The following is a 13207-nucleotide window of genomic DNA, read 5'->3' on the forward strand; positions in this document are numbered from 1 at the left end:
GCAGCCACAACTCAGCATGTGCAACTTGCCACTGTTACACAATTTGCTGGTGCTCATAGGTAGTTAGCTGTCTATTTTTTTAGTTTTAAATAACTGATCAGAAGCTTGTGCCATGTATGCATGGAGAAGCTGGCCTCACATTGCTTAACCTGTGCTCATAGTGGCTTACATTCTAAACATACCAAGGGATGACAGTAGTACTGCTCGCACTCAGAGGTTTGAACGATATCCTATGCAGTAGAAATAACATACTTAAGGTGTTTACACAGCAAGTGTTAGCTTTTATTGATTTCTCCAGTAATGCAGTTTTTGTCTTTTTATTTTAATCAAATAATAATGTATCTTAGATCTTGACCACTTTGGACACAAAACTAATTTTTTTTTTTTAATTTGTCATTTGGGTTTTCTCTAGTTTCTCTGTACTCTGCATTTAAGCTTAGGTGACTATATACATTCTAGGTCCTAAGTGGTTTCTTTTGAAGTACTGTAGTCTTTGATTTTTAGAATAATAATGGAAAAGGGTTAGATTTTAAAGAATTTTAAAAACTAGTAAAGTTGACATTATTTACTTGATAGACTGAGAATTAAGACAATTGGTTGCCAACCTAGAAAATATTCTACTTTAAGTGTTTTAGCAACTTATCTCAGTATGCTTGGGTGACAGAGTCTATTCTGAAGTTGAATAGGCCATAGGAAATCATACAGGCCGTCTGATAAGTTGCTGGGAATGATTGCTTAATTCTAGAGCTACTTCATATGTATGCTTTCTATAAAAAACAAACAAACACGCTTCTTGAATGCTTATTTTGTCTTTGAAGATTTAATCTTGACTTAATGTAGAGTAACTTAGTATTCCTACACTCATGTTTGCTCTTATTCTCTAATTTTAGTTTTTTCCACATTTTACTATTGTTTCAATATGCCTCATGAGTTAGGACGCATGTACCCAGCAGTGGTTCATGTGAGCAGCAACTCTCTGTCTGACACTTTTTGGGGAAACAGTGAATCTTCACTGCCTTTGGAGTCTTGTACAAGACTGAGCAAGAAAGTTGGAAAAGACAAAGTCAGGTAAGGTGTAGTTATTAAGATGAAATAGAAAGCAGAGAGTGGGAGTGATATTCTAGTAGAAAAGAAGATAATTCACGTGCTGTATAAATACTCTCCACCTCTTTTGATTAGATGGTATCTGATTCTACGCTGTTTTATAGGTGAAGAAACTTAAGTTTGTGTCAGGTCACACAGCTGTTAAAGGTGTGTGGAATCTGGTGTCACGTTTTCTGACTTTAAATTTTACACAATTTTCTCTGTAACACACTGTCTCTAAGCCATTATATTCATGATTCTTGATGCTTTTGCTATTGAGCTACCATGGCAACTGTTTAGGAGTCTGTTCCTTAAATAACTGGTAGTTATTTAACAAGTAGTATCAATTTGAGAAGTTAAAGAGGCAAGGCAAACTCTCCCTCAGCAACCCTAAGGTATGTATGTGGTTTGGACCCTTCATAGTGATGTGCTCGCATCATTGAAACGGTAAATGAAGGTTGACACACAAGCTTCCTCTTAAAGCCCTAAATTAAAGAGTCTCTAAACTTTTTCTGTTACTCTTTTATTACATTTTTATTGAGATGTAATTTATGAATCATGAAATACATATTTCAAGTGTACAGTTCAGTGGTTTTAGTATATTTCCATGATTCTATAAGCAATCATCACCCATGATCTAAGTTTAGAGTATTTTCACTACCCCCAAAAGAACCCCATACCTACTGGTATCCCTCTTATTCCACTGTCAGTTCAGGTCCTAATGATCAACCTTCTGTATGTGTACATTTGCTATTTTAGACATTTCATGTAAATGAAATCTTTGTGTCTGTTTTCTTTCACTGAGCATAATTCTCAAGGTTCATGCATGCGTTGCATGCTGTCAGCACTTCATTCCTTTCTATTGCTTAGTATTCCAGTGTATGAATACACATTTATTCATCAGATGATGATGTTTCTACTTTTTGGCTTTTATGAATAATACATACAAATTAGGTTACAAATTAGGTTCTACTTTTTGGCTATTATGAACAATACATAGAACTAATGTTACAGATATTCTTTAAAAGTTTTTTGTTGTTGCCTTTTTTTAATGTGGTAAAACATCCATAACATAAAGTTCACCATTTTGACAGGTACAATCAAGTGACTTTAAGTACATTTACAGTGTTGTGCAGCCATCATCACTGTCCATTTCCAGAATTTTTCAGCATCCCAAACAAGAACTCTCTACCTAATTAGCAATAGTTCCCCACTGCCCCCTACCTCCAGCCTCTGGTAACCTCTGTTCTACTTTCTGTCTCTTTGAATTTCCCTTTTTTAGGTACCTTATGTGAGTGGAATCATTCACTGTTTGCCCTTTTGTGACTTCTCCCCCCCAACCCCCTTAACATTTGTCTTCAGAGTTCATTCATGTTGTAGCACGTGTCAGAATTTCCTTCCTTTTTAAGACTGTTTAACATTCCGTTGTCTGTATATACCACATTTACCTCACCCATTCATACATTGGTGATTATTTGGGTTGTTCCCACTTTTTGGCCGTTGTGAATAATATTTCTGTGAACATGGATGTACAAATACTTGTTTTAGTTCTTGCTTTCAGTTCTTTTGGGTATATCACCTGAAGTGGAATTAGGTTATCCGCTAGGTTGTACGGTAATTCTGTTTAACTTTTTAAAGAACCACCAGACTTTTCCACAGTTGACTGCATTTTGCACCATTTCCACTAGCAATGCACAAGAATTCTAATTTCCCCCTATTCTTGCCCTCCTCCCCTTTTTTGGATATTAGCTATTCTAACGAATGTGTTACATAGTATCTAGTTGTGATTTGTGTAGGAGTTTTTGATGTGTGTTTTGTATTCTCTTTGGTATACTGCAAACCTAGGAATAGAATTGCTGGGTCATATTTCTGATTATGAGAGGGTCATACTCTTAACTGTTTAGTTTGTGAGAAGCGCCTTTGACTACTTACAGTGGAGCATTTTCTGGATTTTTGCTTATGGTTGTGCTTCTGGAAACCACATTTGTGGTTCCCTTGGGGGCAGCATCAAAGAATCTAATAGTGGCTGTATCACCATGTTAAAAATGTATGTTTAACATTTTGAGGATCTGTCAAACCAGTTTCAAAAGTAGCTGTACCATTTTACATTCCTTCCAGCAATGTATGATGCTTCCAGTTTCCATTAGGACATTTTGATACTAGCTGTCCTTCTGAGTGTGAAGTAGTGTGTAATTGTGGGTTGTTTGTTGTTGTTGTTTTTCACTGTGGATTAAAAAAAATTTTTTTCTAATTGTTTATTTTTGGCTGTGCTGGATCTTCATTGCTGTGCTTGGGCTTTTCTGTTGCTGTGGTGTGTGGGTTTCTCATTGTGGTAGCTTCTCTTGCTGTAGACCATGGCACTAGCATGCACAGGCTCAGTAGTTGTGACATCTGGGTTCTAGAGCACTGGGTTAGTTGCTCCAGGGCAATGTGGGATCTTGCCAGACCACGGACTGACCTATGTCTCCTGCATTGGCAGGTGAGTTCTTAACCACTGGACCACCAAGGAAGTCCCTCATTGTGGTTTTGATTTGAGTTTTCCTAATGGCTGATGATGACATGTGCCTCTCGGGTGCTTATTGGCTAGTTGTGTATCTTTTTTTTTCGGAGAAAGAAAAGTAGTCAGATGTGTTGGGAAGGTCAAATCAAGGTACAGATTTGATCATTTGAAGTAACATAGGGAGAGTGGTCACCCTGGAGCTGTGGGCATTAGAGAAGGAAGTGGAATGATTGGATGTGTAAGAGGAGGAGGTGCGTGGGAGATGAGGGAGATGTGGTGACGTGTTGTCAAGAATACTTTCAGAAAGCTTAGCTGGGAAAGGAACAACCAGGAGTGTGGAAGGACAGGAACGTCTGGAGCAGTTTTGTGCTTGTTATTGATGTTGTTGTTTCTAGTAGCAATCCTTGAGCATGTCGGCTCAGAGGAAAGAGCAATAGCCAAAGAGAAGTGGAAGATAGAAGAGATAACTGGTGGCACATGGCTTCAGAGGAGTCAGCGTGGGGCGGGGATAAGACTCACGTGAAGTTATCAGTGTTGGACTAGAGAGAGAATCCCTAGACATCTATGCACGTAGAAAAGAAGGAAATGATGTCTGGGATAAAGATCAGTTACTTATTTTTATTTTGGAGAGTGGCTGAGATCAAAGGGAAGAGAAGCCTGCTGGCCTGTATTTTCTCTTTGGAGTCAGAAATAATGTCACCTGAAGTAAAGTGACTGGGTAGGGGAGTCTGAAGAAAGTGGGGGAGTCTGAAGAAAGTGGCGGATAAGAGATTTTCGGGTAGATTGATGCCTAAAAGAAATAAATGGTGGTGAATCTAGGATAGCATCATGAGTTGTCTCTGTTTTCCCAATGAAGTCCTCCTAGAGCTAAGTATGGGAACAGAGAAGGCAGAACTGGTTAGAATAACCCAGTGTTAGGAATTTGCAGCTTTCTGAATGTGTTAGGAAGGCGAAGGAGTGATCTTCAGGGTGTTAAGAATGTGCTTGAAGTCTTAGGCCATGGAATTAATACTGACGAAGCCACATAAAAGTTCTTCTAACAAATCTGTGCCACCTTTCACCCTCAACTTTTAACTCCTTACACAGGAAGGAGGACATGGGGAGGACACCCCTTCACCAAAATTAATTTTCTTCCATGCTAAAAAATAGAACCAAATATTTTTACATCTTTTAACTTCTTTCAGAGTTTATCATATACTGTTTGCCTTGCTATAATTCTAAAGCAGCTTGGATTACAATGCTTATTAGATTGAGTGATTTTGCTGCAGAACATCAACTCTGGAGAAATTTTGTTAGATTTAAGTTTCAAAAATACATCATTGGTAAATCATCGACAGTATACTGGAGTGGGTTGTCATACCCTCCTCCAAGGGACCTTCCCGACCTAGGAATTGAACCCATGTCTGCTATGTTTCCTGCATTGGCAGGTGGGTTCTTTACTGCAAGTGCCATCTGGGAAGCCCTAAACTATTATGCAAACAAATATTATAGTTTCAAGGTCACAGAGGCAGGAAGACATACATTCCTGCTTCTTTGCAACCCCAAATGTTTGGATTTGTTTTGTCTTAGACCTGAGCAAAGAAGACAATTACTTATTTTTTATATTTACTAAGACTTCTCCCTGGTGGCTCAGAGGGTAAAGCATCTGCCTGCAGTGCGGGAGACCTGGGTTTGATCCCTTGGTTGGGAAGATCCCCTGGAGAAGGAAATGGCAACCCACTCCAGTATTCTTGCCTGGAGAATCCCATGGACAGAGAAGCCTGGTAGTCTACAGTCCATGGGGTCGGAAAGAGTCAGACACGACTGAGCAGCTTCACTCAAGATAATTAAACATGTCCTTTTCTCGTCTATTTTTAAGGCTGTTAGATTGTCTAGTACATTTCTGTCAACTTTTAGCTTATAAGGATAGTAGGAAGCCACCATAATCAAAGAAGACTTTAAAAAGCACAGCCCACTCAGTCATACTCCACCAGACATGCGTTTTTTATTTGAATGTTAGGTGTTGCTTGTTCAAAAACTAAAAGAAACTTGCTCTGGGGGAAGGAAAATTCTGAGAGCTAAATACTGTCTCTTGATAGGAAATGGACTCTTACATGAATTATTTAGCTTCACTGTTTTCAGCTTTTTTACTACATTTATAAGCACATTTGTAATGTTGAAGCTCTGATAACTGAGCCTTTGAACTCCTTGTTCAGAAGATAACATTACTTTTAATTATTTAGTTTGTGCGAAGTGCCTTTGACTACTTAACAGTGGAGCATTTTCTGGTTTCTTGCTTATGGTTGTGCTCCAGGAAACCACATTTGTGGTCCCCTGGGGACAGCATCAGAGAATCCAGTAGTGGCTGTATCAACAGAGAGGTGCTTTTACATTATTATCATCATCAAGTATATTGAGGATTGGACATTTTGCCTCGAAGTACTGACTTTGTTGTCTGCAGTAGTAAGGAATTTGGCAAAGTTTAAAAAGAAACCAAAGATTTTACACTGAAAAATGAAAAAATTTTTAGTTCTTCATTAATTTGATAAAAATAATTTCATCTCATTAAATGGTATTTTCAGTTCACTTAAACATTTAATCATTTAAAATTAATTGTATTTATTCATCAAAGATTCCACCAAATTTTTTGTTTAATGGTTACAAACAGTCCTTCAGATTCTGACAGGCTGTCTCATACACTTTGGCCAAACAGAATAGATGAAGCCCAGTCTTTATCAATTGTAGACCCTAACTGTTTCTCAGCTGTGGACTGAAGTCTCTTTCTTTCATTTTCTGGTTCAACACTTTGGTGACCAAATAGCAAAAGAATGAAATGTTTCTTGTGTGGTTACTAATTACATTCTTAAACATATGAATTTGTAGTAGCTTTGTTAAAATCTTTCAGATTTGATCCCAGCTCTTCTGTCAGATATGATCCCAAGTGATTACATTTTCATTTAGTTCCTTTCCATTAATGGGACAGCACTTTAGGAAAGTTGTATATTTAAACTAATATTCTTGGAATCGTATGAATAGAGGAGATTTACGTTAGCTTACTGAGAGAATGTGTAATGGGTATAATTTATTTTCTTCAAGAACTAGAAACATGAGACAAAATCCTGGTTTCCTGATCCTAGTGGAATGCTCTGCCTTTTAGCCTGCTCCAGAGAATTTTAGAAATTGCTTGGCTCAGGAATTTTTATTTATATACATTTCTTATGCATTGTATACTAAAATTATAAATAATGACTGGAACCTTAGCTTTTGAGAATTCTGAGGGAATTAGCTATTTTAAGTAGTTATTTCCCAGCTAAAAAATAATGCATACCCTTGTGAAAGTTTTTAAGTTGTTATTTCAACTTACACATAATTTTACAAATTTTGACCATATATAAATGGAAATAAAATTTATTTCGTGCTTTTTTCCTTAAACATAGTAGACTAAATGTAACTGCTTGATGATTTACTTGATAATGTACTTGATGTGGTATTTAGTTTGCTTTGATATATAAAAATACAGGGATGCCGTTAGATTATTTTTTTGTTCCTCTAACATTTATTGACTATTCACTGTAAGCCAGGCACTGTTCTGGGCATGATATCTGTATCGTTTTGTACTAGTATTCCCATACCTTGAATTCTTGGCCCAATTTTATGGCTTCTCCTTCCTGCCTCTGTCTGAGCATAATGTTAAGAGCATAAATTCTAGAACTAGGCTGTTAAAATTTGTATCCTGGCTTTGCTATTACTAGATGTTTGACTATAAGCTACACAACCTCCCTTTACCTCAGCTTTTGCGTCTGTAAACTGGGACCAGTAATATAACCTACTTCATAGGGATATTGCAAGAATTAAAAAAAACACACACATGCGAAATGTTTGGAACAGTGCCTGGCACAAGGGTAGTCCTACAGAAAGTATTAGTCATTATCACTACTATGAATATTGCTATTACTGTGAATTCTTAATACCATTTGTCCTGTTTATTCTTTTTAAATTTCTTTAAGCTTAGAAAGCAGATAACTAAACTTGCTAGAACTAAGTGTAAAATAAGAGTAGATTGACTATTTAAAACCTGAGATTTCCTTTCAAGAAAACAAAATGCATTATATGCTTTGATACTGCATTTTGGCTGCTGAGAATCTTTTTTTCTTAGTATATACTGTTGCTCAGTTGTGTCCAACTCTTTGCAACACTATGGAAGGTAGCCCCCCCAGGCTCCTCTGTCCATGGGATTCTCCAGGCAAAAATACTGGAGTGGGATGCCATTTCCTTCTCCAGGGGATCTTCCCAACCTAGAGATCGAACCTGCATCTCCTGCATTGCAGGCTAACCTTTAACAGGCCTTATTTATTGAGGAAGTACTGAGGAAGGAAAAAAACCAAAAATTTATCTTAATAAAGAGGACTTGTTTTTCAGGGAAAAAGATCTTGAAGAAGCTCTGGAAGCAGGAGGTTGTGATCTTGAAACTTTGAGAAATATAATTCAAGGGAGGCCACTGCCTGCTGATCTGAGGGCTAAAGTTTGGAAGGTAACTGGAAACTAAAACAAGTAAAATGTAATAAGAATAATATTTAATAGTTTTGATTTTCAGCTTTCTTAGTTGCAGAGGACTTTATAATGTTATGTGCGTTCCACATTTAGAAAATTTATCAAATAGAGAAACTTGCTAAAGTGTGTGTTTCTGTGCAGGTGGAAAGTTTTAGTGTCTGACACTTTGAGACCCCATGGACTGTAGCCTGCCAGGCTTCTCTGCCCATGGGATTTTCCAGGCAAGAATACTGGAGTGGGTTTCCATTTCCTTCTCCAGGGGATCTTCCTGAGCCAGGGATCGAACCTGGGTCTCCTTCATTGCGGGCAGATTCTTTACCATCTGAACCACCAGGGAAGCCTGTGTTTCTGTAGTGTTTGGTATATTTAATAATTTAGGTTTTGAAAGGCAGTGCTTCTTTTTGTAACCATTAGAATTTACGTTTATGAAGATTATTCAGTGAAATGGGAAAGTGCAACCAATAAGTAAAATAGGATATATAATTGCAGATATGGAATTAGCTATATTTTTTAAAAAAATTAAAAAGGTGGGAGAGGAAATAGGTCTCTGGGTGTTAGAATTACAAGAGATTTTCCTTTGCTCTATTTTCTGCTTCATCTGTTCTCTAGTATATGTGTATTATCATTTTTTAATTTTGAATTAAGATTGTGTTACTATTAAAAAAGTAGTTCCCATTGTTAAAACGTATAAGCAAAGGATAACAAAAAAAATCGTCTGTTATCTACCACTTACAGGTAAAGTACAGTAATATCTCAGCGTCACATCTTATTTTTTTCCCCTCTGCACATATATATATATGTAACAGAAATGGAATTATACCTGTGCTTAGTATTCTAAATGTTGGAGAAATTTATAACTCATGTAAAAACGTAGAGACTTGTTTAGTGAACCCCCGTGTACCCATCACTGAGTTGTAACTGTTGTCAACATTTGGTCATGTTGCTGAACCTCCAGTACTTTGGCCACCTGATGCAAAGAATTGACTCCTTAGAAAAGACCCTGATGCTGGGAAGATTGAAGGCAGGAGGAGAAGGGGACGACAGAGGATGAGATGGTTGGATAGCATCACCAGCTTGATGGACACGAGTTTGAGCAAGCTCTGGGGGTTGGTGATGGATATGGAAGGCTGGTGTGCTGCAGTCCATGGGGTCGCAAAGAGCTGGACACGACCGAGTGACTGAACTGAACATTTGGCTGATCTTATTTGATTAGTATTCTGTCCTTTTCTCCCCACCCCACCTGCTGTATTATTTTAAAGCAAATCCTTGGCAGGGCACTAAAATATTTAGTATGAAAGTCTAAAGACTTTAAAAATAGCCGTAACACTATCAAATTGAAAAGAATTGTAATTCTTTAATGTGTTCTCATATGATTGAGGGGACAAGGGAGCTAAGTACGGTCTTCTGTATAAGGAGGCCAATCCCATTCACGCAGTACTTGACCCTCAAGACTTAGTCACCTCTCACAGGCCCCACCTGCAAATACCAAAACATCAGGGATTTGTTCAACATAAATGAAGAGACACAAAGGTTCATTCTATAGCATTAATGATGTTAGCTTGAAATAAGCTTATTGTGTAAAATATTATATACTTTGTGTAATTCATTTTATTCACTGGTTTATCATAAACTAGTAAAATTTGATATAGACATTTTACTTGTAAATTTTGAAGTATGCATTGTTATCCCTAAATCCAGGCCTCTCTTATTATTATAGCATATTTTTCAAGAGTGAGAAATAACATAAGGAACCACTTGCTTTTTTTCCCTCTTTCTTCCAGATTGCTCTAAATGTTGCAGGAAAAGGTGATAGTTTGGCATCATGGGATGGTATTTTAGACCTACCAGAACAGAACACTATTCACAAAGATTGTCTGGAGTTCATTGGTGAGTTTAATAATTGTTTTCAAACAGTGATAAATTCTGCAAATAAATATTTTTGAATGGAGGAGTCACTGTTTAGTAGAATGAACTTGTTATAATTGGGGATTTGTTGAATTTGGAATGTATTGAAAAGGCATAGTTTTAGAACATCTCTTTGGAAATTCTTATTAAATAATGTCAACATTTAAGAAAGTCTGATTTTTAATATTTTTAAATTGTTTTTTGTATTATTGATTATCTGTATGATTGTATACAGCCCTCAGATTAAAAGGAGCTGTTCCAAAAGTTTCTCTGTAAGTCATAAGTCATGATCTGCTATAGAATAGGTATTACAGATCATGGATGAATAGGCTTCAAATCCCCCACACTGTCTTTTGAAGATTAAATTATTTGGGTTTATATTTCTCTTTTTTAATTCATCTATAGCCCATTGGTGTCTTTTTGTTTCTCTGTCATTTTTTAGTTAGAGTATTGGCTAAATAGACTTTTTTATGGGCTAACCTCAACAGAAACATTATTGCTAGGCGAAGGATAGGGAATTTGGTGGTGGAGAATGAATCACTTTCCCTCCCTTCAACAAAGCCGTAGTGGCAGCTGCCCATCCTGGGGTAGAGGATAATCCTTATAATCTGTTATTTGGAAAACGCTTTTTTGCTTTCCAGGACTGTGGGTGATGCCCACTTCCCTGCTTCACATTGTGCATTCTTTTACACACACCCACACACACCCGTCTTCCCTGGTGGTTCAGATGGTAGAGTCTGCCCGCAATACAGGAGACCCAGGTTCTATCCCTGGGTCGGGAAGATCCCCTGAGGAAGGGAATGGCTACCCACCCCAGTATTCTTGCCTGGAGAATCCCATAGACATAGAAACCTGGTGGGCTACAGTCCATATGTCTCATAGAATCGGACATGACTGACTAACACTTTCACTTTTCACTCCTTTCATGTAAACACATATGAGATAGGTCTAGTATTAAGCTAATGAATCCTGAATAGCTAATGAATATGAATAGGTATAAGGAAAAATGTACTTTTATGTAGTTTTATTTTGTCCTTGACATGCTCTAAGTGCAGTAAGATAGTATTATATATTTTGTAAGCAAGTAGTGTGTCGAATAACTGAGCGTCTAGTAGCCCCTTGGTAATTTTGACTCTTATTTTTTAGATCAGCTTTCAGTGCCAGAAGAAAAGGCAGCACAGTTACTTTTGGATATTGAATCTGTAATTACCTTTTATTGTAAATCCCGTAATATCAAGTATAGCTCAACCCTTAGCTGGATACATCTCCTCAAACCGTTGGTGCATCTTCAGCTGCCACGCAGTGATTTATACAACTGCTTTTATGCGATCATGAATAAGTACATTCCCAGGTAAGACACGGTTTTTTATTTTAGCTGTAAAATGAAGGAAGTTCTAGTTTGTTTTGGAGTAAAGTTGTTAGATTTATTTTGATGGTAAAGTAAAAGGTTCAAGTAATTTTTAAGGTTGTTTGAATCATAATTGTTACTTGACTTTATTTCTGTGGTTATAAATATTTTTTAAAGGATTCTTTTATTAAGAATTTGTGCTTCTGGAGTTTATGTATGCAGTATAACTTTTCATACTTTTTGGATGATATCTATTTTGATTTCTTATAAAAATAACCTTATAGTGTCTATAAGGTTACCCTATAGTGTAAAAGTTTTGGAGTGCTGCTATCTTCAGTGAGGTGCTGGGGTTACAGCCTGGAATATAGTCCTAGAAATACAGATGTTGAAGAAGTAATTGGAAGTGCACTGAGTGTTAGGAAGGTGAAATGCAGAGTTTGGCCACCTCATGTGATGAGTTGACTCACTGGAAAAGACTCTGATGCTGGGAGGGATTGGGGGCAGGAGGAGACGGGGACGACCGAGAATGAGATGGCTGGATGGCATCACCGACTTGATGGACATGAGTTTGGGTGAACTCCGGGAGCTGGTGATGGACAGGGAGGCCTGGCGTGCTGTGATTCATGGGGTTGCAAAGAGTCGGACACGACTGAGTGACTGAACTGAACTGAACTGATGGGAATGTACACTGGGGGTGACCTGACTTACCCTGGAGGTCAGGAAGGTCTTCTCTGGGAAAGTGACACTTAAATTGAGTCTAGACAGATGTGTGGGTTATTTTGGGGTGATGGAAGAGGTGTGGGGAAGAAGGGAGGTGGGTGGGAGGAGGGGTGGAATTCAGAAAGAATTCTTGTAGTTCTCAGGTATGGATCAGGTAGTCAGAATTTTAGTGCCAAGAGGAACTTTTGACATAATCTAGAGCAGTGGTTGGGTTGCGCAGTGAACCTTGGATACACTTTGGAGTCATTGGAAGTGAAGTGAAGTTGCTCAGTCGTGTCTGACTCTTAGCGACCCCATGGACTGCAGCCTACCACACTCCTCCATCCATGGGATTCTCCAGGCAAGAGTATTGGAGAGTCTTTGGGGGTGAGGTTAAAAAATCCTGATACGCTTTTACATACCTGACTAATTAAATCAGATCTCTGAGGAGGCCAGCCATGCATTGATGTTTGTTTAGATTTAGAGCTTCTTGGTTGATTGCAGTATGCACCTAAGGTAAGAGGACTGCTATTCTAGAGCTTGATAGTTAAATGACTACCATTTTTCCCCCCTGCTTTTCCTGTGAAAAGCACTATGTTAGCTGTGGGTGCTTTTTGTATTTTCTCACTTAAACAGTGACCACTATACGGCAGATATCTCTGATTTACAACTACAGAAACTGAAGCAAAGACAGACATCAGATGACTTGTTCAGCATTATACTTCTGGTGTATGACTGAGTCAGGATTTGAACCTAAGTTTGATTGGACACTTGTGCTTTACCTTACAAGTTTCTCCACGCTGGTTGCTTATTCGAATCAACTAAACAACTTTTTTTTGCTTTTTTCTTTTTCGTTTACAGCTTTAGATATCATTCACATAATATAAAATTCATCCTTTTAATATGTACAATTCCATGGCTTTTAGTATAGTCACAGAATTGTGCAGCCATAGCTACAATCCTTTTTAGAATGTTTCTGTCACCCCCAAAAGAAACCCTGAACTCACTAGCAGTCAACTCCATTTTCTCCCAGCACTCTCAGCCCTAGACTCATGTCTCTCTGTGGATTCGCCTATTCTGGGTATTTCATATAAATAGAACCTTATAGTATGTGGTCTTTTGTGACTACCTTTGTTTACTTA

The 13207-nt window shown here is 37.8% G+C and overlaps 1 protein-coding gene across 3 annotated transcripts in view; it reads left to right on the forward strand.

Annotated features, from left to right (window-relative positions):
• TBC1D23 (TBC1 domain family member 23) overlaps positions 1-13207 on the forward strand; it is a 59026-nt gene that overhangs the window by 9711 nt on the left and 36108 nt on the right. For all 3 annotated transcript variants that reach the window (XM_088836447.1, XM_055411320.2, XM_055411401.2), the window contains exons 2-4: positions 7982-8093; positions 9895-10000; positions 11165-11369. In XM_088836447.1, coding sequence (XP_088692573.1) covers positions 7982-8093; positions 9895-10000; positions 11165-11369 — 423 coding nt within the window. The remainder of the gene's footprint in view (positions 1-7981; positions 8094-9894; positions 10001-11164; positions 11370-13207) is intronic.

The sequence above is a fragment of the Moschus berezovskii genome, chromosome 1 (assembly GCF_049115385.1).
Source record: "Moschus berezovskii isolate FMDL1 chromosome 1, NW_MosBer_1.0, whole genome shotgun sequence".
Lineage (NCBI taxonomy): Eukaryota > Metazoa > Chordata > Mammalia > Artiodactyla > Moschidae > Moschus > Moschus berezovskii.